The sequence below is a fragment of the Vitis riparia genome, chromosome 15 (assembly GCF_004353265.1).
Source record: "Vitis riparia cultivar Riparia Gloire de Montpellier isolate 1030 chromosome 15, EGFV_Vit.rip_1.0, whole genome shotgun sequence".
Classification (NCBI taxonomy): domain Eukaryota; kingdom Viridiplantae; phylum Streptophyta; class Magnoliopsida; order Vitales; family Vitaceae; genus Vitis; species Vitis riparia.
In genome coordinates, this window is record NC_048445.1 from 5,797,858 (window position 1) to 5,822,404 (window position 24,547).

A 24,547-nucleotide genomic window follows, 5' to 3' on the forward strand; every position below is an offset into this window, starting at 1 on the left:
GCACCTAGATGGATTGTTGATACATTTATCCTTTATCATTTTTTTTTATATTTAATGAAATGACTATTTATAATATAATTATATTTAAATTAATAATTTTAATTATAAGAACAGTTAAAATATCACATAATTGAATAATAAGATTTTAAAAATACTCTAACAAATTTATAAAAATTTATAAAAAACAATTTAATTATTGATATTATTAATAAATATGAATATATATATTCCCACTTGTCATTTGGAAGTAGGCATTGGCTTATCATACTACCACAATTTTAGACCTTTTCTTCCTTCTATCACATCGACTGCTAAAACAGTTGATTAAAAATTTAAAACAACATATTTTCAAACAAATTCATCGGGGGACACCTAATGCTGCTATTGCTGCATGATAACCGTCATCGATGAACCGGGGACGTAACCGAAAGCAGAGACGACGTCGTCGGCATATAAACGACGTCGTTTAATAGCTGTGGGGGCATTATAAAAAAATGGAACTCTAAATACCTGAAATAGCACTATCATTTACAATTTCTTACTATTCTGCCATCTACCTTTAAAGTCATTGTCACTGTCAGTAGGCAGCATGGAACAGCCCTGAAATCAACATAACTCTAGACTTTGCCATTGCGCCAATGGATGAGGGCCTTTTGGTCATTTCACTATACAGAGTAAACTTGGACTTTTACAAGATCTAAATCTACAGCCCATTTTGTCGTCTCCACTCTGTTCTCTGAGTTTCTCCACTACAGCTCCGCGGGTTGGGAACACTGCAACGACGTCGTTTCGCTGGTTAGATACGGCATTGACGAGGCAGGTGAGCTCAGGAAATCAAATTCTCATTAATTTCGATTTCGGATCTGAAACCCTAGCTAGTTAATCTCGGGAATGGCTTCTTCGGAAGCCGATTCCCGCTTAGGACAAGTCATTTCTCCAGCCCTAGAGAAGATCATCAAGAACGGCTCCTGGCGCAAGCACTCGAAGCTCGTCAATGAGTGTAAATTCGTTCTCGAACGAATCACTACTCATGAGAAGTCCCTCACCGCCGACGGTGACTCCGATGATGCCGAAGCCTCCGTTCCCGGACCGCTTCATAGCGGCCCGTTTCAGTACTCACTCGCCGAGTCCGAATCCATTCTCAATCCGCTCATTGCCGCTGCCTCCTCTGGTGTCCTCAAGATCGCCGATCCGGCCCTCGACTGCTTTCAGAAGTTGATCGTGCACGGCTACGTACGTGGCGAGGCCGACCCTTCCGGCGGCCCCGAATCAAATCTCCTTGCGAAATTGATTGAATCAGTGTGTAAATGTCACGATTTGGGCGACGATGGAGTTGAGCTTTCGGTGTTGAAGACTCTGTTATCGGCGGTTACGTCCATGTCGCTGAGAATTCATGGAGATTGCTTGTTGCAGATTGTGAGGACTTGTTATGATATTTACTTGGGGAGCAAGAACGTTGTCAATCAAACTACGGCCAAGGCATCGTTGATTCAAATGCTGGTGATTGTGTTCAGGAGAATGGAGGCGGATTCGTCCACTGTTCCGATTCAACCAATCGTAGTGGCGGAGCTGATGGAACCAATAGAAAAATCGGATGCGGACAGCTCCATGACTCAGTTTGTACAGGGATTTATCACCAAGATTATGCAGGACATTGACGTGGTTTTGAATCCAGCGACACCAGGGAAGGGGGCAATGGGCGCCCATGATGGGGCGTTCGAGACTACGACAGTAGAGACGACGAATCCCGCTGATTTGTTGGATTCAACAGATAAGGATATGTTGGATGCTAAGTACTGGGAGATCAGTATGTATAAGACAGCATTGGAAGGGAGGAAAGGTGAGTTGGCAGACATTCAGGGGGAGAGAGATGATGAATTGGAAGTTCAGATTGGAAATAAGTTGCGGAGGGATGCTTTTTTGGTGTTTAGGGCGCTATGTAAGCTTTCCATGAAGACGCCTCCCAAGGAGGCCTTGGCAGATCCTCAATTGATGCGAGGGAAGATAGTGGCTTTGGAGTTATTAAAGATTTTGTTGGAGAATGCTGGTGCTATCTTTAGGACCAGTGAAAGGTTTGTTGGTCTTAACTATGGCTCTATCCTTTGAAAATTTCCGTGGCTTTTGCCCTTTATGCTTATAGATTGCATTTTAGGGTTTTTATTTAGCCTTCAATTCTCTAGTTGTGCGTGAATTTCCTCTGTTTGACAATACTCAATAGTTTATTGTTAAATTTGTGATGAGTGTGGTCCTTTAAACCATTGAGAAGCAGCAGCCTATGCTTCAATACTTTTTCTAGGAGTACATAATTGTATATGTATTCTCGCTCAACTTATAGCCTGCACATCAATATTTTTTATGAGTATGTAATTATATATGTATTATTGTTGATCTAATTCATCCTCTGGATGAAATAAATGTAGAGATTACATATGGGAAAATCTTGGCATAATCAAAAGTCCTCAATGTTTTGTTTGCGTTATTTAACATCAGCCATTTTAGGAATTAAATGGGAATCTTAAGATTTGAAGATTTGACCTGTTGTTTGTCAACCTTATTTGATTAGTATCCTTTGCATACTTCCTATGTACTTTGGTGTGCTTTCATTGTGTCTCTTTTTGTAAATCCTTTTTGTTTGTTTATATATATATCACGTGCTTATCAAAAAAAAAGAAAGAAAGAAAGAAAGAAAGAAAGAAAAAGATAATCCCGTCGTCTGTCAATGTACTAGCATACTCTCATTTCTGGGTTCTTGGGCATATATCAGTTTGTTCTGAAGTTATTTCTTTTGGTTAGCATGTTATCATGGGAGTGGGGAGATTGGGTTCAAGGGGAGCAAAAAGTTGCTGAGAGCAATCAACAATTTGGCTCTGAGGAGGTAAAGGTAAATGGTGGGCAGGTAGTGAAATGTAAGGATAAATTTATTGACCTTGTTCATGTAAAAAGTAGCCAAAGTTGCTAGGTGGAGTTAGATGCAATGGTGACAGATAACAGTGTGCTGTTTTGATCTAGAAATATCCTTGGTGCATTATGGCTCCATTTAGCAGTTAGCTTGTTTCTCTTTAGAGTAGATATGCACTAATGAATCCAACTTTATGATTATTGAATTATCTCACTGTGAATGAGAGGCTGCATGAACAGAGCTGCCTTTTGGTCAACTAAGAATAGTTAACATTTGTCTTTGACTTCTCAGTTAGATCTTTATCCTAGAGATTAGTTAATATTTGTCTTTGCACTTAGCATAAATCCTTATGCTACAAAGTTTGAAGGTTCTGTGTGCAGTCTTGAATTTCTCTTTCTCTGTGTTGTTCTGATTCTTTGGGAAACTTGCTATTTTGTAATCAAAGTTCCTGGCATGAACTTTCTTTTTCCCTTGAATTTGTTTATGAAATCCAAGGTTCATATACAGGGATAACATTTGGTTTAATCAGAGTTTCCATAGGAAGTGAACTTTTAATGAAATGCTCTAGAGAAATGAGAATTTACTAATGCCTTTCCCTCTGAATTTTGTGCTAGAAGTGCCTTTCCCTTTGCACTTTGTGCTAGAAGTCAAGTGAGCCAGGTTACAACCTCCTGAAATCTTTGATAATTGCCTTTTAGCCTATGCTATTTGGAAGAGTGCATTTTTTTAGCAGAAATTAAGTAGATAGTTCCCTTCCTTAAACTGATGTTCTACACTCCACCCAAAGAAAATAAGATGGTATTCTATTTTTCAGGAGGTGCTGGTAATTATGCATTTGGGTTGATAGAAGTAGAATTTTCACAAAGAAACTTGCAACAAGGTTTTGTATGGAAAAGATTTGTTTGTCTTTGAGGAATATTAAGGGAGACTGATGCCTGTTGGTTTACTGGAATGATCGGTAGTTTGTTAGTTAGAAATGAGGTCTTTTGGCGGATCTTGGTTATGTTAGGTTTATTGCTGTTTTTAGATGTCATATGTGGAAAATGTTCATTGATTTGTTTTAATCTTCATGTTGTAGAGAAGCTATTAAGGTGGAAAAATGAATCCTTTAGATATGTTCACAGACATGGAGAAGTCTTGGTTTGTTGAATCTTATCTTAAAGTCTTGCAAATCTACTATTGTAATCAACCTCTTTTATTGTTTGATTCAGTTGTAAGGAGTTGTTTTTTTGTGTATCCTTCTTCTTTTTTGGCCTTAGGCGCCTTGTATACACCGTGTATACTTTTGCGCACCCTTTGGTAGGCGCTTTTGATATGATTGCTTTTAGCTATAAAAATGCCTATTCTATAGGGCATGTAAATACATGATATATATATTTTTTTTGATAGGCAAAAGCACAAAGATATATTAGAGAAAGGGAGCTTGAAAGGCAACCCAGAGCATACAGGGAGTATACAAGAGACACCTAAAACAAGCAACAAAAACACAAGCACTCATCGGCCCTCAACAAGAACCCAACCAATCCACAAAGTTAAACAAAGATAAAGGGCCTACAACTATAAAAGAATTAGCCTAGGATAAGAGATTACAAACAAATGAGTTTTTCAATCTTTGAGTCGACAAAGCCTCGTTATGGAAGACTATCCTATTTCTTTCCTTCAAAATTGTCCAAAATAAACAGAGAGGAGCTGCCCGCCAAACCTTTCTATGATTCTTGTCCTTAAAAGAAACATACCAACTTAATAGAGTGTCTCTCACCGAAAACGGCAACACCCAATTGACCCCAAAAAGAGAAAACATAAGATCCCACAAAATCTTCGTCTTAGAACAATGAACAAGGATATGATTTATCGTTTCCTCTTCAACGCAACACAAGCAACATCTATTGGCTAGAATCCAGCCCCTCCTCTTAAGCTGATCTTGAGTAAGGACCTTCTCCCAAGAAGCTTCTCAAGCAAAAAAACTCACTTTTGAAGGAACATACGGACTCCAAATAATATTACCCGGAAACGAGACTGCACAGCTATGATCAAGAGACTTGTAGAGAGATTTTATAGTGAAAATCTCATTTTTCGTCCCTCTCCACAGCATCCTATCCTCCCCATCAGCATCCAACCTCTTCCCTCGAATGGACGATAGGAGTCTCTCCACCTCCTCCACCTCCCAATCGTTGAAAGGTCTAAGGAAAAGTGGAGTCTACCCTCCCACTTCCCCCATTGGGTCCCAATAGTCTGCAACCCACGCATCTTTAGAACCCGCTAAATCAAACAAGGAGGGAAAAGCCTCACAAAGGGGGGTGTTCCTGCACCAAATGTCTTTCCAAAACCTTACCCTTTTACCATCTCCCATCGAAAAAGATACAGTATTGAGCAGTAGCAAACCTTCCTTGTTGATTTCCTTCCAAAGCCCAACCCCATGGCCCTCCCTAGCCCCGCAAGTGCTCCACCCTCCTCTTTCAACCCCATACTTCGTACTAATAATAAGCTTCCAATATGAGTCTCTTTCAACCGCATAACGCCAACTCCATTTGCACAAGAGGGCTCTATTAAGAATGGAGAGATTTCTAATCCCCAATCCACCCATCTTTTTGTGAGTACAGACAACAGCCCACTTAACAAGATGGGGCCTCTTCTCCAATGCTCCCCCTCCCCAAAGAAAGTCCCTTTGAATTTTCTTAAGTCTTAATTTAACCACTCTTGGCATGCGCAATAATGACATAAGATAAGTTGGCATGCTCGCCAAAGTACTCCGGATGAGAGTGATTCTTCCTCCCTTAGAAATGAATTGCCTCTTCCACAAGGCAAGTTTCTTCCTCATCCGCTCTTCCACTCCGTCCCAAACCTTCACAGACTTATGTGAAGCTCCCAAAGGGAGCCCCAAATAGGTGGAAGGGAGAGATCCCACTTTGCAGCCAAGCTCAGCTGCCAGTAACTCAACATTCTCCACTCTACCAACGGCAAAATCTCACTTTTGTTCAAATTAATGCGCAATCCGGAAGTGGCTTCAAACCACATTAATAACCAACTTAGAAAAACCAATTGCTCTTGAGAGTCATCACAGAAGACCAAAGTATCATCAACAAACAACAGGTGCGTAACTTGGATCCCGACACCTTCCCTCCCCCCTATCCTGCAGCCTGAAAGAAAGCCCCCTCTCACTGCTCTGTTAATGAGACTACTTAAGGCCTCCATTCCTAAGACGAAAAGGTAAGGAGAGAGTGGGTCTCCTTGCCTTAACCCCCTGGAGCTACGGAAAAAACCGGTAGGAGAACCATTGACCAAAACCGAAAACGAGGCAGTGGATATGCACCATCTAATCCACCCAATTCATTTCTCCCCAAAACCCATTCTTTGCATCACTGATAGCAGAAAATCCCAATTAATCCGATCATAGGCCTTCTCTAAGTCCAATTTACACAAGGCCCCACTTTCCTTTCTTTTCAGCACGGAGTCTATGACCTCATTAGCAACTAATGCAGCATCAAGAATTTGCCTACCTTCAACAAAGGCATTTTGGGTTGAGGACACCACTTTTCCCACTACCTTTTTCAAGGCTAAGACCTTAGCAAGCAGCTTGTAGAGACCCCCCACCAAACTGATGGGTCTGAAATCACTCAAGTCTTCAGCCCCACACTTCTTTGGGATTAAAACTAAGAAGGTGGTGTTCAGGCTTCTTACGAATTTTCCCCTCTCATAAAAATCCTTGAAGAAACCCAAGACCTCATCTTTGACAAAATCCCAACAGAATTGCCAAAATGCAAGGGAGAACACGTCCGGACCAGGGGCCTTGTCCCCATTTAGATCTGATAGGGCCAAGAACACCTCATCCCCAGAAAAACTCTCCTCCAACCTGGCTGCCTCTTCATCCCCAATGCTGTCAAACTCAATATTGTTGCAGCAAGGACGCCATCCTCCAGGATCTGATAAAAGGTCCTTAAAGGCCCTCACCACTCCCCTTTGAATGTCATGATCATCTGAAAGCCAGGTGCCATTGACTTTAATTTTTTTCAAACAGTTCCTCCTTCAGTTCGAATTTGCCATCTTGTGGAAAAATCCCGTGTTCTTATCGCCTTCCTTCAGCCAAATTTCTCTCGATTTTTGTCTCCATGAAGTCTCCTCCATTAGAGCCCATTTCTTAAATTCCTCCCTAGCCTCCTTTCTTGCCTCTAGCTCCTGCTCATTTAAAGCTCTAATTTGCTCCTGATTATCCCAGTAGGATACTTTATCCAGAGCCAACCCTTTATTCACCCCCACTTTGCCAAAGACTTCCGAGTTCCATTCCTTCAGCTTAATTTTCAGGGCCTTTAATTTTTCTGTCAAGATGAAACTATAGGACCCACTATAATTAAATCCTTGCCACCAGCCCTTTAACAGCTCCTTAAACCCCTCCTCCTTCAATCACATATTCTTGAACTGAAATGGGATTGGACCTCTCCTCGTCCCACCCCCATCTAACAGGATTGGGAAGTGATCGGAAACCGGTCTTGGGAGAGAACACTGAATCGCTCCACTGAAATGATTCTCCCAATCCTCCGAAATCAGAAAACGGTCTAGTCTGGACCTTGAAAGACCATTCAGCCCTCCACTCCACGTGAATAGCCCCCTATGGAGAGGCAAATCTTTTAAAGCCAACTCCTCAATCACCTCCGAAAATCTTCTCATAGAACCAGTCAGTCTTCCTTCTCTACTGCGCTTACTAGGAAATCTGACCACGTTAAAGTCCTTGCCAATACACCAAGGGTCAGACCACATCCCTCGAATGGCTCCTAGCTCTTCCCAAAACAACTCTCTATGCCGTTTCATAGTGGGTCCATATACTCCCGTGAAGGTCCATAAGAAGCCATCTTCACAATTTTTAAAGCGACAGGAAACTGAGAAAAGACCCACCTCCATGCCCATCAACTCCAGAACCCTGTTATCCCAAAACACTACTACCCCACCGGCTGCCCCCTTTGCACTCATAGCACCCCAACCTAAGAATCTTCCCACTCTAAGACTGTGAACAATCCCTCTGGATATATCTTGAATTTTGGTCTCCTGTAGACACACTAAATCCGCTCTTTGCGACCTGATCAAAGCCTTAATAACTTTCCTTTTATCCCTATCATTGGCCCCTCTTATATTCCAAGATATGATCTTTATCTTCATCTAAGGTTCGAGATTCTGTCCCCTCCATCTCTAACCAGAGATTTCTCCTTCCTCGCCCCTTTGTAATTGATGGACCACTCTAATTTCTTCAATTCACGATCAAACTTAGTGGACCCCAAAATGTCTTTCTTAATATTCTGCTCCCTTCTTCTCTTGTTCCTTAGAAGCAAGTTCAGAATTTCTCCTTCAAATCCTTCCGTCGAAAAGCCCAGGAACTTGCTAAATCTCGCCAGGCAACTATCATCCCATCGACATCCTCTTCCTTCCAAGTCTTGTAATAATATCTCGAACTCATCCCCCCTTCCTTCACCACCCGAGGATCTCTCCCCCTCAGGGCTCATCCCCCCATTGTTGCCATCTGCCAGAATAATGCTGAGAGGGAGTTGCTCCTCTCCCTCAATCTCAGAAATCAAGCCCGACGAGACCCCCTCATGCGTCCCGGCCGATCGATCCCAGAAAAAAGAGAAGAAGGAGAAATTTCCCGACCCCCCACAGAAGGCGAAGTTAATCCGACATACCTAGAAGCTTCATCACGTAGCGCTTCATTAGTCAACGACCCATTTTTCGGCACCGCAAAGGCTTCCGACGGCGACGCAGCTCTCAAATTGTCGACGATAGGGTCCTCCACTATAAAAGCTTGACTCTCCGAGCTAAATATCTGAGCTGAAGGACGAGAGGCCGAAGGTGCTTCCCCACGGACAAGAAAGTCAGCATCTCCTGAGCCTTTCTCCACGCCTGGCGATTGTGCCCTAGCTCGAGGACTCGAGATTCCTTCCCCATTTAAATCTCCTCCTTCCGCTGCAATAGGCCCTATAGGCCCAAAACCCTTTCCTTTCTCCCCGTAAGTGACATTGGGCCTTAAGACACAACCCAATTCCTCCTGGGTTTCTTTAAAAGGCCCCTCTGCCTTATCCCACTTAAATGAGAAAGGCCCAGAGACACCTCATGGGCTGGCCCTTTTGGCCCGATACTTGGCCCAAGAGCTGGACTTTCCAGCTTATTCAAAAAGATCCCGTCTCCCTCTCTAACCCGTCCATCAGCTGACCCTACTCTACCCTCCACTGCATCCCCTGCCTCATAGAACACAACGGGACAGGGGGTAGAAACGCCTCCACAGGCTGACACGACACTCTCTCCCTGCTGCAACCTCAACTGCTCCACCTTCTCCCTTTGACTTCCACGACTGAGATCACGAACAGTTCCACCAGCCTCTTCTCCTTCCCTTGAGCTACCTTCCCCGCTGAAACATCCCGCCGGCACCACCTGCGTGAACCAGGGGGAAGACTCCCACCAAAGTTGAAGGGAATAACAACTCGACCCCACAACAATATGGGCAGTGCTGGGCATCTCCCTGTCCACTCACCTCACCAGTAACCGAGCCCATTGCATCTCATGCAAAGATGATTTATCCGCAGCTATGAAACAACCTCCACATTCATCTCCAATTCTTTTAAACACCTCCGAGCTTCTTAAATGAATGGGGAGTCCAATCACCCTTACCCAAACTTCTTTTGCCATGGGCTCCTTGCGAAGACACCCCACCTCAGGGTTCCATCTCTCCAAGACTAAAACATTCTCCTTGAAGATTCTCAGTCCTCTGGCTAAAACACGCTCAGCCTCGTCTGGTAACTCGAAGTCAAATAGCAATAATCCTCTACCTAACGTGGCCACCCTCAGATTCCCCTTCAAAGCCCAATGCTTCGGAGCCCAACTTCTAACGTACTCCATCTCAGGGCAAGGAGCTGAACTAGGTCCCCACTAGCCTACCAGACACTGACTCATTTGTTCTATTCTTCCACGCACTTCTCCTTCCCCCACCTCTATCCAAACTGATTGGCCTACCCTTCCCGGGCTTTTCCTTACAGCATCAGCATAGGTTTTCAGCTCCACCCCTTTCTCCCTCCACTGGACCTTCGAGCCCCCTTTCGTCCTCAACAAGTCCTCTGACCCTTTAGGACCCTGCAAGCCACCTAAGGGGATCACACCAAGATCTCTCAGCCTCTCAGCCAAGGAATTCCAACCAAAAGACTGACCCTTTCCCTCTGGGACAATAATGCTATACTTTTTTGAGTCAATGTCGCGAACTAAGCAGATGATGAACCTACCTGCCCCATTCGAACGACGCTCCAACCTATACTTTCTATTCCCCTCCTCCCAGCCAGTAGCCCAAGCACTATTGTTAACCTCTTTACAGCAAACTTCCACTCCATCTAGTAAACATCTTAAGCTAGCCTCCCCGAATCTAATCCATGAGGAGACCCCTTTGGTTCTCTCCCAAATGCAACCTCTCAGCTTGCCTCCCAACTCTTCAATCAAGATTTCGAAAGATTTGGCCTCCACCACGAAGCAACTTCTTCCCCCCCTTGAACCACCAGCTTCACCCCTTGCTCTCATGTTGAAGCAAACTGTTCAAGTTTACCCATAAAAGTGTAGGAGGCAAGGATTATTCTACCTAGGGGTTTTCTAAATGTGTCACTTATGTAAATACATGATATATTATGAAAGGTATTGAATCTATAAGCTTTTGATGGGTAGGTTTTTGTGGATCATCTTCAATACATTGATGGTAATATGAAGGTTGTGCATTGGCAAAAATGGGACCCTTTAGGTCTCTAAGGAGTTTTTTCCTTTATTTTTGTTTTGATTTTGATAGAAAATGAAAGCTCTTGAGAGCAATAAAAGAAACATAGCAGGTGAAAGATCAGGTTGTTGAAAGGGAAACAAACAAAATATACCACATTTCTGGATAAGACAGTGTAGGATCTTAAATTTGCATTAGAGAGAGTATGGAGAGCATGATGGTGATCATTACCAATTCTAAGTCCTTTGAGCTTCGTTCCAGATGGGTAAAGGGGCAAGTAGGGGTGCTGATGGTGGAAAGAGGTGAAGGCTATCAGAGATGGATGAAGATGAATAGAGGGGTATTAGGATGGCTTTGGGAGACCCTTGTTCTCTAGTGTAAGTGGAGGGGGAAAAGCTGATTAAGGGAGAAATGAAGGACTATGACAGATGGTTCAAGATTGAAATGCATCAAAAGGAAGCTGGTCGTTACTTGTTCTTAGTTATATTAGAGAATGATAGAAGATACTGTGGCCTGATTGGGAATGTTTTCAAAAACAGTTCTTTGATGTTTTCTAGATCAGAAATTTGTTTGGGAACTTTGAATGTTCTCAACCTGTTTTTTGTATTTCCAAATATTCTTAAAAATAACTTTTATTCGTGGTATTTTATTTTCAATCATTTTCCATATTTGTACAATCATATTTTAAAACAGTCCACTAGAAAACAAACGAAAACAAGTGAAAACAATTGAAAACAATTTATAAAAAAAAGAAAAGCAAAACAATTGAAAACAATTAAAATATGTTCTAAAAACGACTGCTTGTTTCAAAATAAGTTCTCAAAAATATGTTTCCTATCAAGAAATTACTAAATGTGTTTTTGAATCTAGATAAAATTTTTATGTTTTTAAGAGTAGAAAACTATTTTTAAAAACAATTTGCTTATTTTGGTATATTTGGAAATAATGTAATTGAAGGACTTCCAATGAGGAAGAGCTCGTAGATCAAAGAATGAAGAAGTTCTTAATTAAATTATTATTAGAGTGGCCTCATGCTCCATTAGAAATAAAGAACCCCTCTATTTGGATTTCTCAGATGCTCTTCCTTGTGGATAACTTGGCTTGTTTTTATAGGCTAACCTTGTATTTGTTTGGTGCATGTGTTGTGATGTTTTGTGTTTATAGCCTTTATACACCTCTTTTTGGTGCTTCTTAATACATGCTGTTATTGTTTATCAGGAAAAAAAAATCAATTTGTGAAGGTACAAGAAGTAGGGATTTTTTTTTTTTTTTTATAGGTAAATGATAGAATATATTAAAAAATGTTGACAAAATGGTGCAACAAAGTACACATGAAGTATACAAAAAAGGCCAAAAGGCTAGCTAGGGAGAAAAGGGAAGCAAGGGAAAAACGAAAACAAACCACCCTACCAACCTTTGATGAAAATATCGGTAATCACGGATATATTGATACTTTGATTTTACGGATATATCGGAGATATATCAATAGATATTTTGGAAAAAAATTTTGGTAAACCAAAAATTGATCAAAACTCATGAAAATGTAAGAAAAATATCATAACAATGTAATTGGAAGTATAATAGACATTTTAAAGTTGTTTTGTTAAAAAATTTGATATATGTATGATATACTTTATCATATTTGATAATAATATCGTATGCGTCGATAAAAAATATGAATTTTATAAAAGTACAGTTATTATTAAATTACATCAAATATTATTCCATAATAATATTGTGATATTTAATTATAATATGTCTAATTTTAAAATATATTTAATATTAAAATTATGATCTATTTAATTCAATTTTGTATTAAATGATATAAAATAAATGATAATATATGTATAATTTTTTTTGATATTTATATATCTTATATTTAATTAATATATAAGTGACATAAAAAAACAAGTTAAGACAATTATCACCATAATTTTTATATTTTTAGTGTTCAATTGAATTAAATTTAAAAATAAAATAATTAAAATTAATTTGTTTATTAAAATATTTTGTTTTTATCACGGTATTTGCATATGTTAATTCTAGTGCACATCGTGTCATAAATGGCAAGGTAGTCCAATGGTGAGTGGGGGTCTCTAAAGTCTTGTTTGGGCAGCTGGGTGAGGGTTTGAGTCATGTGCCCTGCAATTCAAAATTTGAATTTTGATTGCTTGAATTTTGACGGTCGATTTTTTCGAAAAAATCGGCGAAAATTTGGTGATTTTTTTGTAGTCGTTGGCGATTTTTTGAGAATTTCGCCGATTAATTGGACACAGCTGATATTTCAGTGATTTTTGCCGATTTTTTCCTATATTTCTTCATGCTGATTTTTTGTATCATTGGTCGCCAAAACACGAAATTTTACGAAATTTTGTCGATTTTTTCTGAAATTTTCATCCATGCTACCAACAACCAAACCACCCTACCAACAACTAAACCACTACACTCTAGAAAACTGAATTATCCCTGGCAGGAAAGACCGTAGAACAACCAAAACCAATACCAAAAGAAACATCTAAAGCCTAGGTAGGAATAGAAAACACCCTTGAGCCCTTTTGCAATGAAAACCCCTCAACCAAGCTAGGAGCAGAGAAGTGACCTCATATTGAAAGAGCTGGAAACCCACTGCTCCTCCCCCTTCCCTTGATTGAGAGAGGAGAGCACTTGTAATTAACCGAGCATTCTAGTTTTCGGATTTCCCAGTCCAAATGAGTAGACGAGAATATTTTCCTCTTTCCCCCTGTGACCTTAACCCTACAATCTTTTCTTGACTCCATCTTTCTTAGAAGGGTACTAATTTCCTTTTCAAAACTTGCCACTGGCAACTCCAAAAAGCTGTTGAGATTGGCAAACTTATTGGGAAGGCTAACAAAGCTAAGCTCCTTCCCCACCGAAATGCAACAAGCCTCCATGGCTTTAGAGGCCTCCATTGCCTCAGCCTTGACCACCAATTCCTTACCCAAAGGACCCCTTTGCAACAGTGCTCGTAAGATCCAACATCCTTCCATCTTGGAGTATCATTCTTCACGACCAAAAACCAAAAGCCAAAGGCCTTAGCTTTAACTAACATGCTAGTACGATGTTGAGATTGTGCGACCCAGTAGGAGAAAAAGGAGGAGAAAAGGGGGGCTGGTGTTGAAAACCAACCTTTGAAACCTAATTCTTCTGCCACGAGTGCTTCATCAACTCCCGAAACCCACTTTGTTCGACCTAAACATGTCACCTTTAGGAAGGGATTGACGAAAAGTACACCAAAGAGTTATTAGAAGCCCCACTAGCAGGAGATCTCAGAAACCTTTCTAGGGATTTCTTAACCATGGTCCCAAAAACATTGGGCCGACCCTCTAAAAGACTCAAGAGACACAACCTAGACTTGGAAAGCCCACCTTGGCTCCCAAGAAAGAGCCGATACAAGAAGCAGGGATGGACAACATACAGTGGAAAAAAAGATAAGAATGGATGATTGCAAGTGAAAAATCGTATTACAATTCCTACATGCTGAGAATAATGACCTCTTCCTTGCCAAAGAAATGCGGGGTTCTCATGGCCATATGAGGACTTGCTTGAAGCAATATAGGGGAAGATTCGAACTATAGATACTCTCATAAGGAGAGGATGAATGATGGTTAATAGATATAGCCTTTGTATGGTAAGTGAAGAATCAGCCAATCACATATATTTATCAAAAAAAAAAAAAAAAAGAAAAAGAATCACCTAATGACATTTTAATCCATTGTAATAAAACCAGAAAGTTGGGGAATTTATCATAAGCAATTTCTAAGATGTAGTGGACTTTTCCATTTTCTGTGGAAGATCTATTGGGCAGAAGCTTGGGGTTTTGGACAAGAGTTGAGAGGAGGTTTGGTGCATGGCCACCTTATGATTCTATTGATGATCGTGGAGATAATGTAATTGATGGATTTTCAATGCGGAAGAGCTGCATGATTTGAGATTGAAGTAGATCTGCATTAAATTCCTATTGGAATGATCTCATGCCTCAGTAGAAATGGAGAATTGTACATTGTTGGACATTTTTACAGGGCCTTAATTGTTGATCAGTGGGTTTTAATGGTGGCTGGCTTGTTTAGTTTAGTTTTCTTTTCTATTCATTTGCCTGTCGTATACCACCTGTGTACGTAGAGTGTGCTCCCTTTTTGTTAGGTGCTTCCTAGTATATTTCATTTTCCTGTCCAAAAAAAAAAACGAAAATAGAAGAAAAAAATTATTGTTGATTCAAGTGAGATTTATTTTGGAAAAAGTAGATTTGCCTTTTGATTTTTGGTATTCTATTAAAAAAAAATTAAAATATCTCTTTTTAAAGTTTTAATTGAGACTAAAAAGTAAATTTGGAGTTTTTTTTTTTCTGCTGAAAAAAGGGTTGAATTTTTGTTGTGTAATATTGAGAGAATGGTTTTGTTTTTTTATAACTCTGATAGATGTTAATATCCTCAGTCATGCGGAGTTGCATGCTGTTATAATCTTATTATTCTTTGCTATTCCTTTAACTTGCCATGCCTGGTTTTGCTTTATTTTTTGTGAAGATGTAGGTTCCCTGTCTTTCCCTAGTTGATTGATGCCTGGTAGAATCTATTTTTCATAGATTGGTTGGGTCATTGTTGAGGGAGGGAGCATTTTTTGTTTCCCCTCTTTTCTGTTTAGCATTTTGGTGCTCATTGTATACAACCTATGTACTTTTGTATGCTATTAACGCTAATTAATACACTCTCTTATTTATCAAAAAAAAAAAAAAGAAAAAAAAAAGAAAATTGATAGCTCAACTCAAAATAAGTTTTCAATCACCAGTAGTACCAGGGACCGAAAATTGTACAAATTTGTTTTTACTAAAATTTGTTTTAGTTGGTCAGCAATAGATTGGTTCGTGACGTTTCTTTTTTGAGTATGTCCATCTTATCATTTCATGTGCCTATAGTGAACAATAGCATGCATTTCGATATGACTTCTATATTTTATTTAATGCTATATTTCTTGAAAGTTCTTGCTCTTTAAATGTGCTCCTTATTGTTAGTTTAGCATTATTTTTCTATTAATGGAGTCCTCAAATTTTAATCATGGTCTCCTGGATATGCTGGTGGTGACACAGATTCTTAGGTGCCATTAAGCAGTATTTGTGTCTATCATTGTTGAAGAACAGCGCTTCGACTCTTATGATTGTTTTCCAGCTTTCTTGCTCCATTTTCATTAGTCTGGTGTCAAGATTTAGAGCTGGATTGAAGGCAGAAATTGGAGTATTTTTTCCTATGATTGTTCTAAGAGTTCTGGAAAATGTTGCTCAACCAAACTTTCAGCAGAAGATGATAGTGCTTCGGTTTCTAGAGAAACTCTGTGTTGATTCACAGATTTTAGTAGACATATTCATCAATTATGATTGTGATGTCAATTCATCAAACATATTCGAGAGGTATGTCCTGTTTGGTTTTTTTTTGTTGATATAAATATTCAATTAATCAAAAGCACTTCTGGTTGTAAAAAATTTCAGTTGGTGGCAAAGCTCTTTGTTACAATGTTTTTCTTCCATCCTAATAGTTTTGAGTATGGTTGAGTTGGCTAAGGTTTAAATTTTTATATGGGTTGGTGTCCTTCACTTCATTATTGTTACTTCCAGAATGGTCAATGGACTTCTTAAAACTGCTCAAGGTGTCCCTCCAGGCGTTGCCACTACACTGTTACCACCTCAAGAAGTGACCATGAAACTTGAAGCTATGAGATGCCTAGTTGCTATCTTGAAATCAATGGGAGACTGGATGAACAAACAGTTGCGCATTCCTGATCCTCATTCTACAAAGAAAATTGAAGCAGTTGAGAACAGCCCAGAACCTGGAAGTCTTCCTGTGGCAAATGGGAATGGGGATGAGCCTGCTGAAGGATCTGATTCTCATTCTGAAGCTTCAGGTGAAGTTTCTGATGTTTCAACAATTGAGCAACGACGGGCTTACAAGCTTGAACTTCAGGTAAATGCAAGGCAACCTTTTGGGTGCAAGCAGTACTATCTTCTGTTCTTTCAATTACCTAGTTCTCATGGAATCTAATGTAAAATTCCTGGCAGGAAGGTATAGCTCTTTTCAATCGGAAGCCTAAAAAAGGAATTGAGTTCCTTATTAATGCAAATAAGGTGGGAAACACACCAGAGGAGATAGCAGCTTTCCTTAAAAATGCATCTGATTTGAATAAGACTTTGATTGGTGATTATCTTGGGGAAAGGGAAGAGTTATCCTTGAAAGTGATGCATGCATATGTGGATTCCTTTGATTTTCAAAATATGGAGTTTGATGAGGCAATCAGAACCTTTCTACAGGGCTTTAGGTTGCCTGGTGAGGCACAGAAGATTGATAGAATTATGGAAAAATTTGCTGAACGCTATTGCAAATGTAATCCAAAGGTTTTCACTAGTGCAGACACAGCCTATGTCCTTGCTTATTCTGTTATTATGCTGAATACCGATGCTCATAACCCAATGGTTAAGAATAAGGTATACTCAAAAATTTAATTTGAAGTTATGAGATGTTTAATATCATAACTTGCTGAATTTCTGTTTATTATTAATTTTTTTTGGTCATTAAAATATGCAGATGTCACCTGATGATTTTATAAGAAACAATCGTGGCATAGATGACGGAAAAGATTTACCTGAGGACTATATGAGATCATTGTATGAACGGATATCAAGAAATGAGATTAAAATGAAAGAAGATGACTTGGCTCCTCAACAGAAGCAGTCTATGAATGCAAACAGAATTTTAGGCCTGGACAGTATTCTAAATATTGTGATCCGTAAGCGAGGGGAAGACAATCATATGGAGACCAGTGATGATCTTATTAGGCACATGCAAGAACAGTTCAAAGAGAAAGCTCGCAAATCTGAGTAAGATCAATAATGCATTATTGTGCTTCAGTTATAAATGCTTTGCCTGCTTATAAAAAAAAAAAAAAAAAACAAAATACAAATGCTTTTCGTGCCCTAGGATACCAGTGGAAAATTCTATTTTTAGCAGAGCTTAGAACTGAACTCAGCTTATTCTAGTTTATGAGGGACTGGCTATAGAAATTTTTTTTTTTTTGCTTTTCTGCTCCATGTATGATGGTAATACTGAGGCCATGAGTCCTTCCCTCTCTACTGCAAAAGAATACTTTTTGGTCACCTCTTATCTTTGCAGCATGGTGTAATTAAGCCAGGTCACTTAATCTTTTGTTTTACATGCCCTAAGTTGAGTTGTGTATGCTGGCTGTGTGAGCAACCTTTTGGATTTTCTTCTTGATGTTTACTTGCTTTGGAAAATTTGTAGGTCAGTTTATTATGCTGCAACAGATGTAGTGATCCTTAGATTCATGATTGAAGTATGCTGGGCTCCCATGTTGGCTGCCTTCAGTGTTCCGCTTGACCAAAGTGATGACGAAATAGTGATAGCCCAATGTCTTGAAGGCATTCGTTGTGCAATCCATGTTACTGCAGTAATGTCCATGAAGACTCATAGAGATGCTTTTGTGACTTCACTAGCAAAGTTTACCTCCCTCCACTCACCTGCTGATATCAAACAAAAAAACATAGATGCCATCAAGGTTAGTTTCTTGTTACATTCTATCTTAAATGCTGTAGAGGATGGGAATAAACTAAAATGGAATTAGTTAGCGGTCCTACTTGAGTTTTTCTGTTAAGAGGTTTGATTTATCATTGATTTCTTTTCATAGTAAATGAAAATTGCTTGTGTTGCATGGAAATAGAAGGTTATATTAATCTGAGCAAATTAAAAAAAAGAGGTAGAAAGTTATACATTCGCTACCATCTTCTCTCATACCAAAGTGTAGAATGTTAATATTGTTGTTGTAGTTTTTGTTAATTTTCATCTACCAGTTTGACCTAGAAGCTTAAGCTTTTAGGTAATGTTCTAATAATGTATATTAAGAACTTGTCATAAAGCCCTAACACCCTTACGGGCAGCCTGCCTTTGGCAAACAAGGTTGAGGTTTGAACTCATCAGCCCTTGAGGCTCAATGCTCTGATACTATGTTGAGCTACTAATTTGACCCAAAAGCCTAAGCTATTAGGTAATAGGATAACAATGTTTATTGAGCCAACTAGGCTTAAACCATCAATAGTCATTATTTTATTTGAGATATATTTGGTACAGAAGATCAGACATCAAGGTCTCCCCATTACTACTACTGCTATCGGAATTATTAATATTGGTTTTTTTTTTTGTGAGCCAGTTTTTTATATAATATATCATTTCTCTCTTAGTTTTCATCTGTTAATCTTATGATCCAGCCATAAAATTCCAAAAGCTTACATGGCCAAACTGAACCTTATGACAAGCTTACCGACTGCAACCTCCCCGCTCCCTCCTCAATCCCCTGTCATCTGAGCATGCCTTAGAAGAGTGGATTAGAGCCAATTTCTGTATATTCAGTAACATTGCTTCTGTTTTAACTTCACAATGCTTGAAAAGCTTACATGACTAAACTCCGCAGTCTGAAACCTATTTCATGCTCCCAACCCCTTACCACCTGTGCAGTTTTCAGTAAACTACTACTAAACATACAGTGAGTGCTGCTACTACTTAACATACTGCTGCTGTTTTTACTAAATATACTGCTGGTGCTACTTCTATTTCTTAACATACTGCTGCAACCACTGACCATACTTCTACTACCACTTAACATACTGCTATGAATACTAAACATACTACTATCATATCAACCTATAAGAATCTTGGCATCCTTTTTTCTTTTCCTATTCTGAAGTCGAGGCACACTTTAATGAATATTACTCTGTTCAGAATTGAGACCTGCTACAAAAAATCTGGACATCCTTTGTTCCATATTCTGAAGTTAATAAACACTACTTTGTTTGGATAGAGATGGATACAAAGGTGATAATAAACATTGGATTAATAGGATAAAAACTCTATAATTATGCTACATGTTATGGTTAATAACCATCTTGTTGATTCATCTTCACGATTAGGTCAGCTATCGACATCTAACAGGCTCCCTTTTGCTTTCTAGCAACATCTTTTGGAAAAGGCATTATTATGGGGTAGTGGCAAATCAATTTATTGGACTTCTGGAAATTGAATCATATTTGAATTTGTTCCCTCATAGAAAAGATTTGTTATCTTAAGGAAAAGAGTGTGCACTACTTCAGCTGAAATAGCATGCTATATTGTGCTGGAAGCAACTGATATAGTGAGAGACCAGGCTAAAAAGAAGAAAAAGGGAAAACCAACTGATACTTTAAGAACTTGAGAAAAGGGAGGGAATAGGATAGATTTGTATGATAGATGACAAATTGTGGAAGGAAATGAATTAATGTCCACGAATGAATGGGAACTGAACATGGCTAACACAAATCCTGGCCAGGTAATTGTTTTCTTCAATTGGCGTGCTTGAAAGTGCCAGTAGAGAGAGTTACTTATGTAGATAATAAATGTATTAAGACCCATGCCCTCAACATTTATAATGGAGAAAGAATTATTTCTTTATGATTTGTGTGAAGAGATCTTTAACAAGTGATGACATATATGCTATTTATAATTTGGTTTTACTATGGTGTGAGCGATAAATTCTTGAATTTTAAGCAAATGACCATTTTCTTTTAAATCTGAAGTTGTGATTGTGATTTGGCATTCTACTTTGTTTCTACAGGCAATAGTTACTATTGCAGATGAAGATGGGAACTACTTACAGGAGGCCTGGGAACATATTTTGACATGTGTGTCTCGGTTTGAGCATTTGCATCTCTTGGGAGAGGGTGCTCCCCCAGATGCTACTTTCTTTGCAATCCCTCAGAATGATTTAGAGAAATCAAAACAGGCCAAGTCAACCATCCTTCCAGTTCTAAAAAAGAAGGGACCTGGAAAGATTCAATATGCTGCCGCAGCTGTGAGAAGGGGTTCATACGATAGTGCTGGTATTGGTGGCAATGCTTCTGGGGTGGTTACATCTGAACAGATGAATAATTTGGTCTCCAACTTAAATATGTTGGAACAAGTTGGAAGCTCTGAAATGAATCGGATATTCACACGAAGTCAAAAATTAAATAGTGAGGCAATAATTGACTTTGTTAAGGCTCTCTGCAAGGTCTCTATAGAAGAATTGCGATCTGCATCTGATCCAAGAGTTTTTAGCCTTACAAAGATTGTTGAGATTGCGTATGAATCATTCTCAATTTGTCTTGTTCATGTTTTAGCACACCATATTAGTGCTTCATTTATTATTTATATTTGTCAGCTGCTATTAAAAATTTTGCTAAAATTCTAAGTGATTTGTTTTCTTTTACACAGGCACTATAACATGAACCGTATCAGGCTTGTGTGGTCAAGCATCTGGCATGTACTCTCAGATTTCTTTGTAACCATTGGCTGTTCAGAGAACCTTTCAATTGCCATTTTTGCAATGGACTCTTTACGCCAGTTATCAATGAAATTCCTAGAGAGGGAAGAGTTGGCAAATTATAATTTTCAGAATGAGTTTATGAAGCCTTTTGTCATTGTTATGCGTAAGAGTAGTGCTGTTGAAATCCGAGAATTAATCATCAGATGTGTCTCTCAAATGGTTTTATCCCGTGTCAATAACGTTAAATCAGGATGGAAGAGCATGTTCATGGTATTGAAATCTGTCCAATCTGTAGTTTTCTATTAAAGAATATGCAAGTGAGGGAGTGATTTTAGTTCTTCAATTTGATTTCATCATTGATTTTATTTGGTGAATGGCTATATTAACAGATTATTAATGTGTAAATATTTTTTTCAGGTCTTCACAACAGCAGCTTATGATGATCATAAAAACATCGTACTCCTGGCCTTTGAAATAATTGAGAAGATTGTGCGAGACTACTTCCCCTACATTACTGAAACTGAGACCACGACATTCACTGATTGTGTAAATTGCCTAATTGCATTCACTAATAGTAGATTCAACAAAGAGATTAGTCTGAATGCTATTGCTTTTCTTCGGTTCTGTGCGGCAAAACTTGCAGAAGGTGATCTTGGCTCCTCATCAAGGAACAGAGACAAGGAAGCTCCTGGGAAAATTACTCCATCTTCACCTCAAGCAGGAAAAGATCGGAAACATGACAATGGAGAGTTGACAGACAAGGATGATCATCTCTATTTTTGGTTCCCCCTGTTGGCTGGTAAAGAAAATGCATAAATTGGCATTTGCATGGTAGAAAGCATTTTTCTGTATAGCTCAAGTTTTCAAACTGGATTACTTGCTTAATACCTTTTAATGCACCCGTTCTTTGGACTTGAGTACACATGCTGTATGAAATCTTCAGTCATTTGCCTTTTTCTTTTTGTTCTTTATAATCAGATGCTTTCTGTCTTTTCTCTGTGCAGGGCTGTCAGAACTGAGCTTTGACCCAAGGCCTGAAATCAGAAAGAGTGCCCTACAAGTGCTGTTTGACACTTTACGCAACCATGGTCATCATTTCTCTCTTCCTCTGTGGGAAAGAGTGTTTGAATCAGTCCTTTTTCCAATATTTGACTATGTTCGGCATGCTATTGATCCTTCTGGGGGGAACATGTCTGGGCAGCTTGACGGTGACAGTGGTGAGCTTGATCAAGATGCATGGCTTTATGAGACATGCACATTGGCCCTCCAATTAGTTGTAGATCTTTTTGTTAAATTTTATGATACTGTCAATCCACTTTTGAGGAAAGTGATGATGCTGTTGGTTAGTTTCATCAAGCGTCCTCACCAAAGCCTTGCTGGTATTGGAATTGCTGCATTTGTCCGTTTGATGAGTAGTGCTGGGGATCTCTTTTCTGATGAAAAATGGCTAGAAGTGGTTTTGTCATTAAAAGAAGCAGCCAATGCAACACTTCCGGATTTCTCCTATATTGTTAATGGAGATGGCATGGTCCAGAATCTTGAAGAATCTTCAAGTAGGCAAAGTAATGGGGAGTCTGCTGGGTCTGGTACTACTGATGATGATTCAGAGGGTCTGAGGTCACACCGTCTTTATGCTGCTGTTTCTGATGCCAAGTGCCGAGCTGCTGTTCAGCTTTTACTGATTCAGGTAGGTTTCTTTTTTTGGATGTTATGTCCTTTTTCCTATGATGAATTTATAGCAAATATGTACGACATGTTTAGGGGTGGAAAAGTTTGATATGATTCACCAACATGACTTGAAGCCAACACATTTTTTGTGGGTTTGGGTTAAGTATAATCGTGTTTGGGTCAAATTCTTGTTGACCTATGTAACCTATATTATAAATAGGTTGTTTTTTGGATCAACCTATGTAGCATGAATTTGACCCGAATTTTTACCTATTTAATAATCACGTTGATTAGCTCATTATAATTCTAATCTATTTAATTCATATGTTACTCATTTAAAATTTGATTTTGAATAAATAGATCAATTGAGTAATAAACATGTCAAGTTGAGAGGTTAATCATATAAACTCATGAAAGACTTGACTTAATTATTAAATATGACTTGATTATTAAATGAGTTAAATGAGTTATATGACATGTTTCCTGTTAAATAATTAAACAGTACTTGAGTTTCTGTTTCTAACCTAATTATTATTCGTGTTGTGTTTGGGTTAATCTATTTAGTTAATTACTTGAACTTTAACACAACCCACCAACATGAATTGCCACCCCTAGGCATGTTCTGTTAGCTTGCCAATTATGTCTGAGCTTGCTAATTTTATGCTTTATTACCTAGTTAGAAGGTATACATATTGGCTTATTGAGGTAAGCCAAATGGTGTCAAGTTCATTGTAAGATATTTTTTATTCTGGAGTTAGATCCTTACAAACAAAGACAAGAATAATATCGATAGAACTCCTGGGCAAGATGCTTTTGATGAAATGAGTGAAGTGATAAGAAGCCTCCTGAATGAGAATGACAGGAATAAAGGTCTGACATTCATAATAAGTTGGTCTTTTTTAGCCTTATAAATATTTATTTGAATTTTGGAGAAACTTGTAATGATCCAAGGAGAGAATATCTTACTAGCTATACTATATATTTCAAATTTTACCACATTACGATTTATGTTACTGTTTCAATTTTCTCAACATGAATATAAACTCTCTAATTAAATTTGGCAGGCGGTTATGGAGATCTACAACATGTATAGGCCTCGACTTTCAGCAAAAAATACCATAGTCCTCTTCAATGCGATGCATGATGTGGCATCCCATGCTCACAAGATAAACAGCAATACCGTACTAAGATCAAAGCTACAGGAGCTAGGGTCCATGACACAGATGCAAGATCCCCCATTATTACGCCTTGAGAATGAGTCCTACCAGATTTGCCTCACACTCTTACAGAATCTTATACTGGACAGACCTCCGAGTTATGAAGAGGCTGAAGTGGAGTCCTACCTGGTTGACCTTTGCCATGAGGTCCTACAATTCTATGTTGAAACTGCACGCTCAGGACAGATACCCGAATCATCTCTAGGTGTGCAGCCCGGATGGCTGATCCCTTTGGGTTCTGGGAAACGAAGGGAATTGGCTACCCGTGCACCTCTTGTTGTGGCAACTCTCCAGGCTGTTTGTGGTTTGGGAGACACGTCATTTGAGAGGAACTTGGTTCAGTTCTTCCCACTACTTTCCAGTTTAATAGGCTGTGAACATGGGTCAAATGAGGTTCAGGTAGCCCTTAGTGAAATGCTGCGCTCGTCAGTGGGTCCTGTTTTGCTAAGGTCATGTTGATATTGGTTAGCAAGACCTGGCCCCCATTTTGATATGTATGATATTTCTATCCAAGTCTTGCAGTTTCTATTTTCTTCTCTCTCTCTCTCCTGCCTTATAATAATATTGTTATTGGAAATTTAGTTTGATAGCGTATGAAGAGTTACCATTGGTTTTGATTTGCCTAGTGCTTCTGAACCTTATGTAGTTATTCCGGGGGCATAGCTCATTCAGAATCCCAAGATT

At 39.0% G+C, this 24,547-nt stretch overlaps 1 protein-coding gene across 1 annotated transcript; it reads left to right on the forward strand.

Moving 5' to 3' along the window:
• Positions 1-714: 714 nt before the first annotated feature.
• LOC117932163 (brefeldin A-inhibited guanine nucleotide-exchange protein 2-like) lies at positions 715-24,488 on the forward strand. The gene is made up of 11 exons (XM_034853261.1): positions 715-2,072; positions 15,730-16,047; positions 16,252-16,597; positions 16,693-17,115; positions 17,216-17,508; positions 17,930-18,203; positions 20,289-20,794; positions 20,927-21,248; positions 21,396-21,777; positions 21,983-22,665; positions 23,711-24,488. The coding sequence occupies exons 1-11, from the start codon at positions 892-894 to the stop codon at positions 24,320-24,322; spliced, it is 5,340 nt and encodes a 1,779-aa protein (XP_034709152.1). The 5' UTR covers positions 715-891; the 3' UTR covers positions 24,323-24,488.
• Positions 24,489-24,547: the final 59 nt, after the last annotated feature.

Excerpts from the sequence above, each read along its gene's own strand:
- LOC117932163 (XM_034853261.1), top strand. The coding sequence starts at position 892 with ATGGCTTCTTCGGAAGCCGATTCCCGCTTAGGACAAGTCATTTCTCCA. Across the intron at positions 17,116-17,215 it reads ACCCAATGGTTAAGAATAAG|ATGTCACCTGATGATTTTAT; the intron begins GTATACTCAAAA and ends TAAAATATGCAG. Across the intron at positions 17,509-17,929 it reads GAGAAAGCTCGCAAATCTGA|GTCAGTTTATTATGCTGCAA; the intron begins GTAAGATCAATA and ends GAAAATTTGTAG.